Below are 18,715 nucleotides of genomic sequence, written 5' to 3' on the forward strand. Positions count from 1 at the left end.
TCCCGTGTATCCTTGCTAGCTAAACGGCTAACAAACGGAGAACACATGCCTCAATAGAACATGAACATTGGAGCACGTCTTGGTGGTTCCTGATGACGTATCTCCTAGGCAACCGGGGCGGGGCCAAGACATCAAGGCAAGGTTCCTTGGCATTGAGAAACACCCTTGGACCCACTCCATGTATTTTAGACCTGATTTTGTGGTTATACGTTACAAAGCTGCCAATATTTTTCAACAACTGGGCATCGTTTGATTCATTTTCAACAATATTTTCATGATATTTCCAGAGAAAAATGGTAAAAACTACACCTTGTCTCTTTAATAAATAACATTTGCAATTTTTTTAATGTTAGTTTAATCTTCAAAAGAATAGATTTGTCAGTGATTACTAGGGCCAAGATACTTTCTTTGGGGTGCATGCAGTTTGCGTTTTTATTTTCCTCTTGAATGAAGCAGAAATGACACACTGCCCCACACTTGTAGAGCATCTTTCAGAGTCAGAGGACTCCAAAGCGCTTTACACTACAGTGCATCATTCATCCATTCACACACACACACATTCACACACTGATGGTGATGAACTACAATGTAGCTACAGCTGCTCTGGGGCGAGTCTGCTATACACAGGCGTCACCGGGCCCTCCGAACACCACCAGCAGGCATGGGTTAAGTGTCTTGCCCAAGGACACAACGGCAGCATTCTTTGACCGGAACCGGGATCGAACCTGCAACATTCTGATTACTGGACGACCCGATTACCTCCTGAGCTACTGCTTCCTAATTTAGTGACCCTTATCTCTCTCTCTCTCTCTCTCTCTCTCTCTCTCTCTCTCTCTCTCTCTCTCTCTCTCTCTCTCTCTCTCTCTCTCTCTCTCTCTCTCTCTCTCCTCCCCACTCTCTCTTGCTCTCTTTTCCTGGTTACCAATAAACTACAGAATCAATTTCAAAGTACTTCTACTAGTTCATAAATCACTCAAATGGCATGGGGCCAGAACACGTGTCGGATCTCCTTCCTGGAGAAGGGTCCAGCCAACCGCGGGCATTTCTGCTTTTGCTACAGAAACGCCTTAGCGGGGGTTACTGTCTCTCACTAAATGGTAGGGTGAGCACAGATGATCAATAACTATAAAAAAGACAGAGAAGAAATAGATGAGTGGAGAAAATATGTTATTTTGAAATATTGCAAGTGAAGTAACATTTCAGGAGCGAATAAGAAGAAGGGGGCGTTCCCGTTTACAAACAAAAATGTCCCATTTAGCAGCTGGCCGGATGATATTTCCTTCCTGTAGTCCAGCAGGGCTCTGGGTCAGCTGGTAGAACCGGGTCAGAACCAAACAGGGTGAAGCTGCTTTTAGCTACTACGCTGCTCACAGATGGAATCAGCTTCCTCACGACCTCAATTGACTACGTTTACATGCAGCCAATATCCGGGTTATGATCGGGTAAAGTCGGTATTCGGGTTTCTGAGTTGATCAGAATAACCTGTTTACAAGCATAAATAGAAAGAGTTACCCCTAACTTGCATAACCCGATTTAAATGCAGACGTTGGGGTAGCGGCAGGACGTATGGACTACGTCAAGACGCAATATACGTCATACTTCCCTGTCTCTGTACTTTCGGCCGTCAACAAAAGACATAATGTTCATACTTTTCACCAGACCAATGAAGACAGGTTTCCTCGTCACTCCAAAAGTGTGGTGCTGTGCCGCTACTCGCCATGTTGCTCCCAACTTGTTGCGGAACCGGGTTATTGTGAATATTTGGGTTTTAAAAGGGTTACTGGCTGCATGTAAACGCACTCAATGTGCCCCAACTCTAGAAACTTTTAAATCAAAACTAAAAACCTTCATGTATTCATCAGCCTTTGAATGAACATTCTTACGCTGCACCTTCTGCACTGTAACTGCTCACCTTTTATCTGTTTGTTCAGTCTACATTTCTTTGTTTGAGTTACTGTTTGCTGTTCTTGATTCTGTAAATAATTTTGAATTGTTTGTGTTTGAAATGTGCTACAAACAAAGCTGCCTTGTAACTTTCCTTTTCTTTTCATGATTTCTTGTAGGATTGAGGAGGTGGTAAAGGTACCCCACTGTAACGTCACGAAATGGCCTGCTTTTGAGACCCACAGGTCAAATCCACAGCCAGGTCAACCCATCCTGGTCAACCTACATTATTTTCCTTTACAAGAGACTGAAAGTCTGCACATAGTCCCTTTAAATCAGAGCCTGCCTTCCTCACACCAGCTGGAGTCAGAGCCTGACAGAGATAATAAAAGATAAACAATAACATTCTCTCCTCCAAGGTCCATTACAGAGGAGCTCATGAAATAAACTCCTCGATTCACAGAATATCAGAAGAAAAGAAGATTTTTATAATTAAAGATAATCATTAAATAAACGTTTGTTTATTGCTACTTATAATAATTATAAAACAACGAAATGTTCATTAAGCCGTGCTTAATGATATATGCTTAGCATGTTTACTGGACGAAGTCATCACCATTTGCACTCACACAAGGACAGAGTAAAGTTAAGTTAACGCATGGCACATAGTTAACCTTTTGCCCAGATTCAGAGTCTCCAGATCAAAGAGGGTGTGTCTCTGAGATGCTTGGTAATATCCTCAAACTTGTCAACTTTTGGTTGGCTACAAAATCATAATATCAATTCCTTAAAACCAAATCACGCTGGAGATTTCTTCAGTTCTAGAGCGAGCTTCAGACCGGCCATCTTTAGCAAACCTCTTTAACCATCAAAGATTTTGACACATCGTCAAAACCTTTTTAACCCTTTTTCGCACCTGCGAAGCTGATGCAACAAACAGTTCCTGCAGAACACACCTGATATTGTTTAGACTCCTTAAGAGTCCCAGACCCCGGGTTCCATCCGTCTGTGCTACCCGAGACAACTCTGGACTGGAGAAGTCGGTGCTTGCGGTCAGTCTACCGGACCTGTGTGCCCCGAGGTCATTCGACCTCTCTGACCTCCGGATCTGTGACGAGGGTCATCAAAGGGTGAGGTAGAACACAGTGAGATTGCATCTGGATGTGGTCTTGCTAACAGTCTATTTATAGCTAAACAAACCAAATTCTTTTTCATCCAGAACTCAAATCTCTGAGATTCGGAGATTCTGATTACATTATATGTAACACATAAGTTCCAGACACCATCCTTTAGTTCGCATCCAGTCTCAGTAAATAAGAGTTTAACAATTTGTCAAGTCTTAATTGTTGTAAAATAAATTCTTATTTTTATAAACCTGACTGTTTCTTGAATCAAAACAAAGTGTGTACAATTCCCTAATGAATAAAAGAACCCTAGAATCTTCTGACTAAAACAAATAAAGACCAGGCAAGGTGATGTTCTATATTTAAATAGAGTATCACAGCTTATTGGTCACAAGTAGTGTTAGTAATATAAATAGCTCTTAAAGCAATTTACATAACCCAATATACTATTTATTAACATTACACCGCCCTCCGATCCATAACTTCCCGAGTCGAGGTCAGCAGCACGCCGTCCCCACTATAAACAGTGCCTAAAAGCCAGTGTGTCTCATATCATTGTGACGGCGTTTAGCCCTCTCTTCCTTACATAATAGTCTGAATTCAGCCCCATTGGAGGGTTTTCCAGCATGAATGACCTGTTTAAGGTCAGAACGTTCAGAGCAGGATCCATGGTTCCATCAGTTACAGCAGGTAGCTCTTGAAGCAGCAAAGCAGCTCCATCCCATCACACTGCCACCACCTTGCTTTGTTGTTGTTATGCTGTTCTTTTTCTTACATGTAACTGGACACACTTTTCATGAAGTTAGATTTTTGTCTCATTAGTCTGCAGACTTTTCCCACAAGTTTCAGGCATCATCAGGGTATTTATTAAATATCTGTCTTTGTGTTTTACAAAAAGTTAAATAAAAAGCAAAAAAAAAAAAAACTAAAGAAATCCACCAAGGGACTAATCTTTTTCTAAAGCAAGTTGTTCTAAAAATCGTTGTCGTCATCTTCCTCCGCTTATCCGGGTCCGGGTCGCGGGGGCAGCATCCCAACTAGGGAGCTCCAGACCGTCCTCTCCCTGGCCACCTCCACCGGCTCCTCCAGCAGGACCCCAAGACGTTCCCGGACCAGATTGGAGATGTAACCTCTCCAACATGTCCTGGGTCGACCCGGGGGCCTCCTGCCGGCAGGACATGCCCGAAACACCTCCCCAGGGAGGCATCCAGGAGGCATCCTGACCAGATGCCCAAACCACCTCAACTGACTCCTTTCAATCCGGAGAAGCAGCGGTTCTACTCCGAGTCCCTCCCGAATGTCCGAGCTCCTCACCCTATCTCTAAGGCTGAGCCCGGCCACCCTACGGAGGAAACTCATTTCGGCCGCTTGTATCCGCGATCTTGTTCTTTCGGTCATTACCCAAAGCTCATGACCATAGGTGAGGATTGGGACGTAGATCGACTGGTAAATCGAGAGCCTGGCTTTCTGGCTCAGCTCCCTCTTCACCACGACAGATCGGTTCAGCGTCCGCATCACTGCAGACGCTGAACCAATCCGCCTGTCGATCTCCCGATCCCTCCTACCCTCACTCGTGAACAAGACCCCGAGATACTTAAACTCCTCCACTTGAGCTAGGACCTCTCACCCGACCCGGAGTTGGCAAGCCACCCTTTTCCGGTCGAGAACCATGGTCTCAGATTTGGAGGTGCTGATCCTCATCCCAGCCGCTTCACACTCGGCCGCGAACCTACCCAGCAAGAGTTGAAGGTCAGAGCTGGATGAAGCTAGGAGGACCACATCATCCGCAAAAAGCAGAGATGAGATTCTCCTGTCACCAAACTCGACACACTCCACACCTCGGCTGCGCCTAGAAATTCTGTCCATAAAGGTAATGAACAGAACCGGTGACAAAGGGCAGCCCTGGCGGAGTCCAACCCTCACCGGGAACAGGTCCAACTTACTACCGGCTATGCAGACCAAACTCACGCTCCTCTGGTAAAGGGACTGAATGGGCCTTAACAGAAAGCCACCCACCCCATACTCCTGGAGCGTCCCCCACAGGGTGCCCCTGGGGCCACGATCATAAGCCTTCTCCATATCCACAAAACACATGTGGATTGGTTGGGCAAACTCCCATGCCCCCTCCATCACCCTTGCAAGGGTATAGAGCTGATCCACAGTTCCACAGCCAGGACGAAAAACACATTGCTCCTCCTCAATCTGAGATTCAACTATCGATCGGACCAGTACCTTGGAGTAGACCTTTCCAGGGAGGCTGAGGAGTGTGACCCCCCTATAGTTGGAACACACCCTCAGGTCACCCTTCTTAAAGATGGGGACCACCACCCCGGTCTGCCACTCGACAGGAACTGCCCCCGATGACCACGCAATGTTGCAGAGACGTGTCAACCATGACAGCCCTACAACATCCATAGCCTTGAGATACCCAGGACGAACCTCATCCGCCCCCGGGGCTCCGCCGCTGTGTAGTTGTTTGACTACCTCAGCAACTTCTGCCCCCGAGATTGGACAGTCCATCCCCAGGTCTCCCGGCTCTGGTTTCTCCTCGAAATGCGCGTAGGTGGGATTGAGGAGCTCCTCAAAGTATTCCTTCCACCATCCAACCATAGCCCCAGTTGACATCTAAAAATCATCTAATTAAACCCTCGACCTTAATCTTAAAGCTGTAATCTGTGACATTTTATATTTCCATAACATTTAACTAAATCATTTAAAGCTAAAGTTGTTTGTTCACAAAGGTCATGCCAACATTTTTTTGGGAACACCAGCAGCCTGTGACAGCCAAGGCTGTGCCTGAGTCTGAGCAGGACATTTGCATTTTTAAAACTCAGCTGGCAGAAACAACTAATTACAAAACAGAACTTTCTGGAACTAATCCCGTTAGCCGTGTGGCGGCGTCAGCGTCCCAACACAGAGGATGAGCTGGCAGATGGAGCTCAGGGCAAAACGTCAACTAAACAACAAACATTAAAAAGCTGGGAGGCTGTTAGGATGGTCACAGCAGATTAAAGTATTTGTGAGATAAATAAGCCCATAAAGCAAAGGTGATTTATTATCCAGACAGGATTTTCCTCTGAGAGGCAGATTTGTGGACTGGAAGCTTCATCCTCTCAGATCTGTTGATCTGTTGGCTCAGGGAGATATCCACAACAAGGACCAGCGCAGCAGCTGCATGAGGTTGCAGTAAGTGCACATAAATCAAATGAAGAATATTGCTAGTTTGCACTCTAAAAAATTTCACTGACATTTATTTAAAATTTTTGATGCAACATTTTCACGCTCCATCCATCCATCCATCCATCCATCCATTTTCATCCGCTTATCCGGAGTCGGGTCGCGGGGGCAGTAGCCTAAGGCGAGAGGCCCAGACTCACCTCTCCCCAGCCACTTGGGCCAGCTCCTCCGGGGGAATCCCAAGGCGTTCCCTGGCCAGGTGAGAGACATAGTCCCTCCACCGTGTCCTGGGTCTACCTTTAGGTCTCCTCCTGGTTGGACGTGCCTGGACAACCTCACCAGGGAGGCATCCAGGAGGCATCCTGACCAGATGCCCGAGCCACCTCAACTGGCTCCTCTCGATGTGGAGGAGCAGCGGGTCTACTCCGAACCCCTCCCGAATAACCTTGCTTCTCACCCTATCTCTAAGGGAGAGCCCAGCCACTCTTCAGAGAAAACTCATTTCAGCCGCTTGTATCCGCAATCTCGTTCTTTCGGTCACCACCCAAAGCTCATGACCATAGGTGAGGGTAGGAACGTACATCGACCGGTAAATCGAGAGCTTCGCCTTCTGACTCAGTTCTCTCTTAACCACAACAGACCGGTACAACGCCCGCATCACTGCAGATGCAGCACCAATCCGCCTATCGATCTCACGCTCCAGTTTTCCCTCACTCGTGAACAAGACCCCGATATACTTACACTCCTCCACTTGGGGCAGGACCTCATCCCTGACCTGGAGAAGGCATTCTACCCTTTTCTGACTCAAGACCATGGTCTCAGATTTAGAGGAGCTGATTCTCATCCCAGCTGCTTCACACTTGGCTACGAACTGCTCCAGCAAAAGCTGAAGATCACGTTCTGATGAAGCCAACAGGACCACATCATCTGCAAAAAGCAGAGACCTGATCCTCAGGCCACCAAAACGGATGCCCTCCACACCTTGGCTGCGCCTAGAAATCCTGTCCATAAAGGTTATGAACAGAATCTGTGACAAAGGGCAGCCTTGGCGGAGTCCAACTCTCACTAGGAACGAGCCCGACTTACTACATTTTCACTCAACATAATTAAATCTTTAATTGAATAACGGAAAAATATGATTGCATTCATAACTGTTGTTAAATCATAAATGATAAATGACCCGCACTTGTATAGTGCCTCTCAGAGTAAGGACTCCAAAGTGCTTTACACTACAGTGTATCATTCATCCATTCACACACACATTCACACACTGGTGGGGATGAGTTACGATGTAGCCACAGCTGCCCTGGGGTGCACTGGCAAAGGCGAGGCCGCCGAGCACAGGCGCCACCGGTCCCTCCGACCACCACCATGTTGGTGCAATAACATGAAAAATTTATGAACTTACCTGAAATTTTTAGTAAAAAAAAAAAGGAAAGTTATGTGAAAACTGCATAAAGACCTCAGCGGATAACACTGGTAGATGTAACTGAAATCAAGATGGTCCTTTAATTTAAAAATGTGTTTTTGAACTGCACTCAATCACTTGATTTTATGGTATTTCACTGGTTGCTCCATGTATAAATAATAAAGATTTTGTTGGTCAAGAAAGGCTTTTATTTTCTTAATGGAAATGTGATTTCATAAGGCATTTGATGTTTATGCTTTCACAAGCATCCTGTTATGTGAACAATAGTATGTACAATGCACAGAGATGATTTTTCAGCCTTTGAACCTTGACTGAAGACCCTCGAGTCACATACCCAGCGTGTTTTAGTTGTTTTCCTGCTCCAACACTTCTGGTTTGAATCAGTGCTGATTGACAGGCTTCTGCAGAGCTCGATGAGCTGCTGAACAGGTGATTCAACCATTTAATCAGGTGTGCAGGAGCAGGGGTACAACTAACGTCACCGGAGCCATTTTAAGCTGTTGTTGAAGATACATAATACGGATTTTCCAAACCTCAGGATTACTTTTTTGAGTGTGCATGGTGGTGGAAGCACCCTTGTTTTTACTCGTTTGTACTTCCAGGTATAACAATAAAATATTACAGTATTCTATTCTATTAGAATAAAATAGAATCTATTGTACTGTTAAACCATTGACATATATACTGGACAATCCGTGTCCACAGGCTTGAATTATAAGTTTTTGTGCCCAAATGGGAGGTTCCCACCACCGCCATTTTGACTGTGTCACAGATCCTGTCACGGCCAGATAATCCGTTTTAGGAGGATATTTAGGAGGTAGATAAAGCAAATTAAACTGTTTTATTACACTCATATGACTGTTATGGATTAACACCAGGGTGACAGAATTTTCTACCTATAAAAACGAGCAGTGAGTCCAGGCTGCTGTAAGGACGCAGGAGAGAAAAAAAAAAAAAAGAAAAAACGTTTTGAACGTCCAACAACACCCACATCAGTAAGAAAGTTCAACAGATATTTTTGTACTCAAAATAATTTACAGTTTTCAGTCACTGCGATGTTAATCAAATGCTACAAGAAACCGTGAAGCCCCAAATCTCCGCTGGAACAATTGTTACGCAGTTTACGTAAGCGCTCTTCTTCTGTCGTTGTAAGATCCAAAAAATGAGAATTAGCGCCCATCCCACCCACCCACCCCCCGCTGCAGAATAAAGGGGGAGAGGGACATCCTAGTTAAGAGTTATAATGACGAGTTTCACAAAAATTTAAGAGATTATCTCTACAAAGCACAAGGCAACGTGGAAGCATTTAAATAAATAAATGACTTAAAATCTTTTTTCCACGCATTCTTGTTGTGGCCTGAAGGGGGCAGTGGTGGGTTTACACGAATCCCAAATCGGCTCTGTTTTAAGAGCAATGAAGAAAACGCACGCGCAGCTTGTTGTTGGGCAGCGTAGTTTGTTTACATCACTGGGTAATCGATTTTATTTTGTTTTCTTCAGTGAAATGTCTGGTCGTTTATAGAAGTGCGCGTTTTTGCCTGACAGCGAGTGACTGTTGAATCGGTTTTAACGCCTGTGTGTTTGTTTACAGCTGACTCGTTATGCAGCGATGCTGTAGGTAGGAAAAGCAAAGTTAACGTTTAAGCTAAGCTCGCAGCTTTTTGTTAGTTTTGCGCTAACTTTACCTCCTGCCTCGAATGAAAGACTAATTTACTATTGAGTTTTACTTTCGGCTTAAAGTAGAAGACTTAAATTAAACGAAGCTGCTTGTTGTCGCTGTTCATGCTCGTGTGTTTGGTCTGACTCGAGTGAAGGGAACATCTCACCAGACTCACTCAGAAAATTCAACAATTTAGGAAAGTTCACTTGTTTTAAAATAAAACGCCAGACAAACCCTACACATTTTTGTGGCGCATATATTTTAAGTATTTCGTTTTGATTTTAACATAAAGTGACGTGTTGTAATGTCATTAGACGTCATTTAAACTCAAACCGCACAGGAGCATGTCCTGCTTCGCTTGCCGTCCCCTCACTGCCATGACAGGAAGTGCTCCTTTTTATGAAGGAATTTTGTGTTTTATATAGTTTGTAAACAAAATCGCTTGTCGCATTCATCAAGTGTTGTTTTTGGTGCGATGATTTGATGGTATAAAGGAGGAAAATGTAAATTTCTCTCCAAAATCGCCTGTTTTAACCAATATTTGTTTGCTCTTTCATTTAAAGTGTCAGCTGGGATGGTTCTTCTGACCCTTGCTCATCGCCTCCACCAGCATCACCACCTCCTCTTAATTTCCTCCCTTCCCCTCTTTATCCAGTTCCCCCCTCCTCTCCCCCGTCATCCATAACTCATCATCATCATCCACAAGACCAAGAAAAACTGGGTTTAGCTGGAGCAATGGTGGATGTCAGTAAGTGGCCTCTGTTGTCAGTGCTGAGTGCTCAGGAACAAGCTGCAGTCCGACAGGTTTACATCTTTGGAACATCAGCGAATGAAGCCATCTACATCACGCATGCAAATGAGGTGTGTGTGATGAGCCTTCAGTTTCTAGTTGCCTGTTGTTATATTATTATGTGTGTGTGTTGATGTGTGTATAATTTATTTGGCAGGTATTTGCATTTGGGTTGAACTGCAGTGGCTGCCTTGGGACAGGAGACAGTGTGAGCACCATTGTACCAAAAAAACTGGATTTTCTGCAAGGAAAGAAGGTGGTCAGTCTGAGCTACGGCAGTGGACCCCACGTCCTGTTGGCTACCGAAGGCAGGTCATCGCTCATACCAGCTGTGGAATGGATTTACTGTTACTCACCTTTACATGAAAGCAGCAATCTGAGTTTTCACCTTCAGGATTATTTTAGAAATCCATTAAAAAAAAACATGTAATATAACTGAGTGCTACTCGGCATTAGCCAATAGCGTTAGACATCAGCTTCCGTACAGAGGTCAATCACAAAGTGTGCGCATGTTTATGGACGTATCTAGACTGAGGCAGAGTTGGTGACATTTCATATGGTCAACTGTCTTAAAATATCTATAAATGAATAAACAGCATAACGCGAGAGTAATAATTGTGTTTTAATTCTGTTGGCTGGCTAGAGGTGCTCGTTAACGGACGACAGATGTTGCTTCCAACTGTAAGCAGAGTCAGAATACTTTACTAGTGATGCACCGATAGGAAACTTTTGGGCCGATATCCGATATGAAGATCACTGTTATGGCCGATAATCAATATTTGCCGATACAGATAAACTGACATTAATGCTTCTAAAATCAGCAATTTTGTATAAAATGAAAATTATAGCCAAATTTACATTATTATGTACACACACCACACATATTTATGCTTATGTTCACATGACTAAGCAATCCCCCCCACCCCACCACCACCCTCTGAAACAGGCAAACAAATAGAGACAAGATGGAAAAAATATTGGCCCGGTTTTATTTATCGGACAGATACCGATATGTTAAATGACTAACATCGGCCAATACCGATATTGATGCCGATAAATTGTCCATCTCTATACTTTACTAATCCTGAAGAAAAATCATAGATAAATAGAAACCAGAAAAATAGTTGCTCCAGACAATTGGATAGAAAATAAGGAAATAATACCAATAGTAAACAAGATAAAAGTCCCGCTACCAATGCGAGAGTTACAGTACCGCTAACGGTGGGATGTTACTGCGGCTGAGTGAAACTAAGATGGCAGCGGCTCATTTGAAATGGCTTTGGCATCAACCTTGGACTTGGACTTTTCTTCGAGTCAAGAGCAGATAGAGGTGCTTAATGCATTTTCTTTAACAGAGTATGGTAGACGGCCCTGTTGACTGACATTCATAGCAGTGTGTATGTCCCGTTTTTCTCCGTCCAATGGCATGTGGAGACGGTTTTAATGACAACCATAGATCCCACCCAATAGCAGCTGTCATTGTGATGTGGCCATACTATATACAGGGTATCCGTGGGTCCTTAAAAAGTCTTAAATTTGCTTTTCTAAATTTAAGGCCTTAAAAATCCTTAAAAATGACAAATAATACTTAAAACAGTTTCCAAAGGTCTTAAATTACCACAGACCCAATGAACAAGAATTTCTAGTGTTCAGCATTTTTTGTGTATGATGTTGGCATAAGCGGAACCGTACACATTCAGTTGGTTGTGAAAGAGGGCTATTTTTAGATGAGCACATTAGCTGGTTAAGCTAGTGGGAGCTTGTGCCATGGGGAAGTGCAAGTTTAATGGTAACTGGGTGGGTAATCTCACGTTTGCGACGTGGTTAGCACCGGTTCCAGGCAATAGCTGAAAATTATAGCTTAAATTAAATTTTTAAAAATAGCTTAAATTTGGTCAAAGTGGCCTTAAAAATGTCTTAAAAAGTCTTAAATTTGGCTCCCTTAACCCTGCAGATACCCTGTATATATTCACATATATAAGGGGGCTTGCCCGGTTAGTTTATTGTCAGTGTGCACTCGCAGGTATGTGTAATCCTCCACTATGTCCGCTGCAACCCCAGGGATTCAAACCAACGTCACTGCTCAACCAGCATACATATGTGGGCCCCATATGGAATATATATAGACAAGCTGGATGGGTCCCAGCCGGGTTTGTCCACGGTTTCCATGGTGGCCCCACAAGGGATTGCCATGGATGGCATAACGGGCCATACATGGGTTTTCAGGCGGTTTAGAGTCTTTGCGAGTAAACCCCCGTGGGGCCACTGTGGAAACTGCAGACAAACCCTGCTGGGACCCGTCCAGCTTGCCCACATATGTTCCATATGGGGCCCACCACCATAGTGATCTTGTGGTGAGTGTCGTAGTCCGTGTGTGAATGTGTGTGAATGGATGAATAATGCACTGTAGTGTAAATCACTTCAGAGTCCGCTGACTCTGAAAGGCGCTCTACAAGTGTGGGTCATTATAGTCTTTGTCACGTTCAGCCACAGCTGGTTCTGCTCACATCATGTGACCAGAGTCCCCCGCTGCCCGATACTCCCGTCTCCTCATCCCCAGTAACACAACCAACCACTGCAGAGTCACCAGAAAACCTCTGAAGGTGGCAAGTTTCACTACAGTAGGTGCAGTCAGTGGTTAGGGTGAAGAGGAAGGTGGAGAGAACGGCTCCTTGTGGGACCCCCACGTTGGAGACCACTGTATCCTATCTCTGTGAGGTAATCCACAATCCAGGACACAAGTGAGCCGTCCATCTGCATCGCTTTCAGTCATGAAATAAGGGGAGGGGCCTAATGTTGACATACATTGTTTTACCTTTAGAGGTTTCCTTTCTCAAAATAAAAAAAAATTAAAACTTTTTGCTTTGCAAATTATGGCGCATTTTCAAATGTTAATGGTGAAACTGCTTAGGGCTCTTTATGTGGGAATCTTCTGTATTTGGATCTGGGATCACTTCAGTGATCCGCCATTCCAACACTTTGTTTGGTTTAACCCTGAATTTAGAAAAATAGACCCAAGCTAGTTTGTTGTGTTTTTACTGGAATACAACTAATTACAGGAAGTGTGTTACTGTTCCTCCCTGCCACGTCTAGCTTGAAGCACAAGTTGAGGACCAACTGTTAAAATGTTCCCTTTCTTTATCAAAGATGGCCAGTTGTTCGCTTGGGGGCACAACGTTTACAGCCAGCTGGGGAACAACACGACCAGCGCAGGCCTGTCGCCGGCGCTGATCACCAACAACCTGCAGAGTAAGAAAGTGACCGAGGTGGCGTGTGGCTCGCATCATTCTCTGGCCCTCACTCAGGATGGAGAGGTAAGAAGTTCTGAGCACTCCAGCTATCGTTTTAGGGTAAACGACTACCGTACTGATACGCAGCAAGTGAACGTCCTCCCTCCCTGTAGGTGTTTGCGTGGGGTTATAATAACTGTGGCCAGGTGGGTTCTGGCTCCACAACCAACCAGCCGTACCCCAGGAAGGTCACTGGCTGCCTCCAGGGGAAGGCTGCAGTGGGAATCACGTGTGGACAGACGTCCTCCTTGGCTTTAATCGACAACGGAGAGGTGAAGGTTTCAATTTAATGTTTTGTTTCTCCTTGAGAATAAGGGTGCAGCAAGAAAACAGGATTGTTTCATCTCTTGTTCAGGTTTATGGATGGGGCTACAACGGGAACGGGCAGCTGGGTATTGGGAATAATGGAAACCAGCTGTGTCCTTGCCGCCTGGCTACACTCCAGGGGGTGTGCATTCAACAGGTAAGCATCACCGTGAACAGAAACACATTATGCACGTGTGTGTCTACGTCCGCTCTGTCCTCCAGGTTGTTGCAGGCTACGCTCACTGCCTGGCGCTAACAGACGAAGGGCTGCTGTACGCCTGGGGAGCAAACACTTACGGCCAGCTGGGAACTAGAAACAAGAGCAACCACCTCAGTCCTGTTCAAATCATGGTCGACAAAGAGAGGTACGGTGGAGAGGACGCCTTGTTGTGTTGTTTAGTGGTAGGCGGAGTTCAGACCCTTCCTGCTTCCTTTCTTCGTTTCCACCCTCTGTCGTTTAACTTCTCTGTATAAAAGCACAATCAGTGGCTAAGAATAGTGGTCGTTGCTGTTTTTCTACATTCTTTATTAACTCGTCTCTAATCCAACAGGGTTGTAGAAGTTGCTGCCTGCCACTCTACACACACCTCAGCAGCTAAGACTCAAAGCGGCAAGGTATTTTTGTCGTTTACCACATTTCCTACTCTTATAAGTTTCATGGAGCTACGCTTAATTGTAACAAGAATTTTTAAAGGTGTTGCGGAGGATCTTTTACTTCTCGGTGGATCATCTGAACCGTTGGTCCGTAAAACTGTCGATCGTTCTGGTGAAGCTCTCGTGGGACCGTCGTCGTACGTGCTTGTTCCTGGGTTAGTTTTCACTTCCTGCACATTCTAGAGCGGTAGCCATCATTCCTCGCCGTTCTCACCGGGTTCTTTTGAAAATGGCCGAGAGTCGCAAGAGAAAAGTGTCTTTGAAGTCTACGATAAGAAGAGAAAGGCCTCAGCAGTTAGAAGTAAGAGCAGAGTTTTTAAAGGAGACCATTTTCAACGATGGCGTGCACCAAAAGCGAAGGTTGCCTGTTTTCTGCTCGACCGGAAAGCTAAAGTTCGCCGTTATGTCGATTTGAGTTTCCCCGTCGAGTTCTGTTTCTGCTCCGCCCAGCTGTGAGTTGGAGCCATCAAATCACAAAAAAAACCTAAATCACAATGAGGGACGATGCAACTTTTTCACTTCCGATACGATACCGCTGTTGCAGCCTTCAATATTGCCCGATCCCGATACCAGTCCGATATATCGGCACAAACCATACATACTTTTACTAGTTCGATAATGTGGAATGTATAAAAGACTTGATCAGGTGATTTTACTCAAACGGAAAACAAAGCCAGGCACAGGAAGTATAAAAACTGACAGCTGAGGTTAGGGACATGAGTTAAAAAACAATGTTCACTGACCAACTGCTACAAGTCGAGTGTCTAAAGTTTAAAGTTCACACACTGCCAAAATCCTTGTGCAACGTTTTGTGATCCGTATTAAACTTCCCCGGTTCTGTTCCACCACGGGAAACTTGTGCTTGACGAGTGTTGCACCGAGCCAAACTGTCTTCTTCTGACTTTAACGAAAAATGCAGCCACATGGCCGACATTGTTCATTGCTGCTTTGCTAGCACGCACTGTTCTACGTGGACGTTGCATGCTGGATCTGGGCGCTGCTGGGTAGAACTGCTGGAATGGAATGTGTAGCGTTGTGCAGCTTGACCCAGCTGGGAAAATGTGACCTTTGTCACAAATTAGAGGCCATTCATGACGCTACAAATGTAACGCACTGCTAATGTCGGAGATTTTTGATGCAGTCCGAAATAATCCGATACTGTGTTTTTGGACCGATATCGGTATCGGAACGGGACATCCCTAATCATAACCACCAAAAATGAATGTTTGGCGTGAGTATAGGTTATGGAACTACTCAGTGCAGCGTGATTTTTATGGGCTACGGTTTGGACTCACATTTCTTGTGAGTGGATGAAACAGATCTCGAGGAGGGTGCTCAAATCTACATAACACCGGCAGCTACTTGTAAACAGAGCGTGCATTTTTTCTGAACGTGGAGAGGGCGGTTCTTTCCTGAAATTCCGAAACATCCTCCGCAATACACTTGTGAGGTCTCTCTGAGAGAAGATACGATAGGAAGAGGCTCACTTCTCGTTTATGACAGGTTTTTCTGTTTTTAGCTCTGAATTGTTGACGCTGATCAAATCTTTCAGGTGTTTATGTGGGGTCAGTGTCGAGGACAGTCCATGGTCCTGCCCCACCTGACGCACTTCACCGCCACCGACGATGTTTTCGCCTGCTTTGCCACTCCCTCTGTGATGTGGCGCCTCTTGTCCGTGGGTGAGACTCACTGTTTAGTGCGCGACAAATAAGTGCAGCAAAAAGACGCGACGCGCTGAACTGTGTTGTTTCGTTCCAGAGCACGATGACTTCATGACGGCTTCAGAGGCTCTCAGGAAGGAGTTTGACAGTCCAGAAACGTCCGACCTAAAGTTCAGCGTCGATGGCAAATGCATCCATGTTCATAAAGCAGTGCTGAAGATCAGGTGGGCTTGTTTTTTTCAGGTGTAACAAGTAAAAATTAGTTTGTTTTTCCTTCTTTAAATCAAAGTGTGGGTTTGTTTGTTTTGTGTGCGAGTAGATGTGAGCACTTCCGCTCAATGTTTCGCTCCCAGTGGTCGGAGGGTCAGCAGGACGTGATAGAGATCGGACAGTTCTCCTACCCCGTCTACAGATCCTTCCTACAGTTCCTCTACACCGACACCGTGGAGCTGCCGCCCGAGGACGCCATCGGTTAGCCTGCTTGTGCTTTTCAAATCCCTCATTTGTTCTTCAAGCATGTTTCTATCGTATTCTTGTGTTTGGGTGTCGGCTGCAGGCTTGCTGGATCTGGCCACGTCTTATTGTGAGAATCAGCTGAAGCGTCTGTGTCAGCAGATCATCAAGAGAGGGATCACTGTGGACAACGCCTTCACGCTGCTGTCTGCAGCCATACGATACGATGCAGAGGTACTGCTCCTGCTGGTTTGTTGGTAGCTAAGTCTTAACTTTGTCTCGTGCGGTCATTTCAGTGGGTATTACCCACAATCCATTGCTGCGGGAATATGTATTTTCTAATGAAAGTAGTTCATTTTAGGACCATTAGTTGATGCTCTGAAACTTTTAGACAAAGAAGCAATGAATGTAAATTTCTTTCAAATAACCGTTTGGTTGATTGTTTGAAAGCTGTTAATAAAGGTTTTTGAAAAAATTATCACAGTGACCAGCATCCCGGCATGCGTTGCGGTCGATGGCGCAATGCTCCCTGTCTCAATTCTCGGACTCTTGCCAGTCCGTTATGTTTTTTTCGCGCAGGATCTTCCGAGTGGTTAAAAAATTTCCTAGGTGCGCAGTGCTGAAAGCTTGGGCCACGCTGAGGGGCGTGGTTTCTAAAATAACGTCATTTGGCGGTGCGGAGCTCACAGATAAGTCAAGCGTAAACCAACCTTTAGTATGCTAGCTGACATGGCTAGCACGGCTCTGGCTTCACTTCCTGTCTGAGCCGAGAACACGTGATTCGTTCACATTGAGGTGTGTGTGTGTGTGTGTGTGTGTGTGTGTGTGTGTGTGTGTGTGTGTGTGTGTGTGTGTGTGTGTGTGTGTGTGTGTGTGTGTTGTGTGTGTGTGTGTGTGTGTGTGTGTGTGTGTGTGTGTGTGTGTGTGTGTGTGTGTGTGTGTGTGTGTGTGTGTGTGTGTGTGAGGGGGGGGTAGTTTGATGGATAGATGGATCAAATCACTAAGAGTGGGACGTTCACAACGACTGGATGAGGTTTTTCCAGGATTGTACATTTCAGAGACAATTCAGATTTTTCATCTATTGATAACGTTTATTTTATCGGTTGCCATGTAAAGAGCATTTCAAGTATTGTGGCAAAATATGCTCCAAACATGTCCCACCCCACCTTAATCATTGTTATTCCAATGACCCCTAGTGGCCATACCGTGATCCTCATCTCTATTATTATCTTCTGTTACCACTTTGTCATCTTCTATAGAGAAAATATTATTTTCTAATCTTGCTTTTTCTAATTACAGGACCTTGAAGAGTTCTGCTTCAGGTTTTGCGTGAACCATCTGACTCAGGTGACTCAGACCACAGCCTTCTGGCAGGTAGACGGAGGTATGCTCAAAGAGTTCATCAGCAGAGCCAGCCGCTGCGGCGCCTTTAAGAACTAAGTGTTGCTTTTGCTGCATCACCCTTTAAAACAGAAAAACAACACGGCACCACAGCTCTGGAAACTGAAATGTCTTAGGCATTTACCAAACATGTTGCACATGATACTTAACTGTAATTTACGCTGCAGCTTCTGTGCATTTGAATTCAGCACTTTGGCCGTTTCCTGTGGAGTCATTCTGGGAACTCCCGGCACTTTGTTGTTAAGGTTTATTTTTTTGTTCTTGGCCAGTTTAGTTACATTCCTGTTTTTCTTAACTGCACAGGTGGGAAACCAAAAAGCTGGACGGACAGCCGTTTTTGTTAAAAGCTGTTAAACTGAGCGTAACTCTTGAAAGTTTTGAGTTTATGAAGGGAATCTGTTCCACATGCTGGCCACTAGTGTTTTATGTACCCACTGAGGTATACTTTTATTGTGAAATTCTTATCTTTGGGTGTGTTTTCTCTGGCCGGATTTTGTTCTGTGATTCTGGTTTGTAATCGTAAACAGACATAAGGTAATTTAAAGGATGTTACTCTAAAATCTTTTAGGCTCTTTTACGTTCTTACCAGCTTTTTCTGCCTGTTTAAATGCTGCAAAATGAGGAATGTGGTTTGTTCCGATATCTTTCATTTTCCGATTTAAACAAAAAAAAACTGCACTAAAAAGCAACACATTAGCAATAAGATCTGTTTGGATATTTTAGTTGAAAATGCTTTTTCTTTGACTCCAGTTACCAAAGACATGTTGTAAACCTTAACTTTTGTTTTCTTCTGATCGACTAGGTGTGGTTGTGATTTATTTTTTTTATTAGTGAACACACTGGGATGCAGTCTCACTCTCGGTTTCTTTTTCCCGATGCTCTTTGA

General features: G+C 44.7%; 1 protein-coding gene across 2 annotated transcripts; it reads left to right on the forward strand.

Annotated features, from left to right (window-relative positions):
• The first annotated feature begins 8,995 nt into the window (after positions 1-8,995).
• On the forward strand, positions 8,996-18,080 carry LOC107381118 (RCC1 and BTB domain-containing protein 1). Of its 2 annotated transcripts, none has more exons than XM_015952667.3 (13): positions 8,996-9,086; positions 9,838-10,135; positions 10,222-10,372; positions 13,212-13,378; positions 13,468-13,626; positions 13,710-13,817; positions 13,883-14,025; positions 14,212-14,275; positions 15,867-15,993; positions 16,073-16,199; positions 16,295-16,446; positions 16,532-16,662; positions 17,728-18,080. In XM_015952667.3, exons 2-13 carry the CDS (start codon positions 10,010-10,012, stop codon positions 17,866-17,868), a joined length of 1,596 nt encoding a protein of 531 aa, XP_015808153.1. In that variant the 5' UTR covers positions 8,996-9,086; positions 9,838-10,009; the 3' UTR covers positions 17,869-18,080. The 2 variants fall into 2 exon arrangements, with proteins under 2 accessions (XP_015808153.1, XP_015808152.1); XM_015952666.3 differs by lacking the exon at positions 8,996-9,086 and adding an exon at positions 9,135-9,232.
• Positions 18,081-18,715: the final 635 nt, after the last annotated feature.

The sequence above is a fragment of the Nothobranchius furzeri genome, chromosome 14 (assembly GCF_043380555.1).
Source record: "Nothobranchius furzeri strain GRZ-AD chromosome 14, NfurGRZ-RIMD1, whole genome shotgun sequence".
Lineage (NCBI taxonomy): Eukaryota > Metazoa > Chordata > Actinopteri > Cyprinodontiformes > Nothobranchiidae > Nothobranchius > Nothobranchius furzeri.

Coding starts and splice junctions, on each gene's coding strand:
- LOC107381118 (XM_015952666.3), top strand. Junction 10,373..13,211: donor CGTCCTGTTGGCTACCGAAG/GCAGGTCATCGC, acceptor TCTTTATCAAAG/ATGGCCAGTTGTTCGCTTGG. Junction 15,994..16,072: donor GTGGCGCCTCTTGTCCGTGG/GTGAGACTCACT, acceptor GTTTCGTTCCAG/AGCACGATGACTTCATGACG.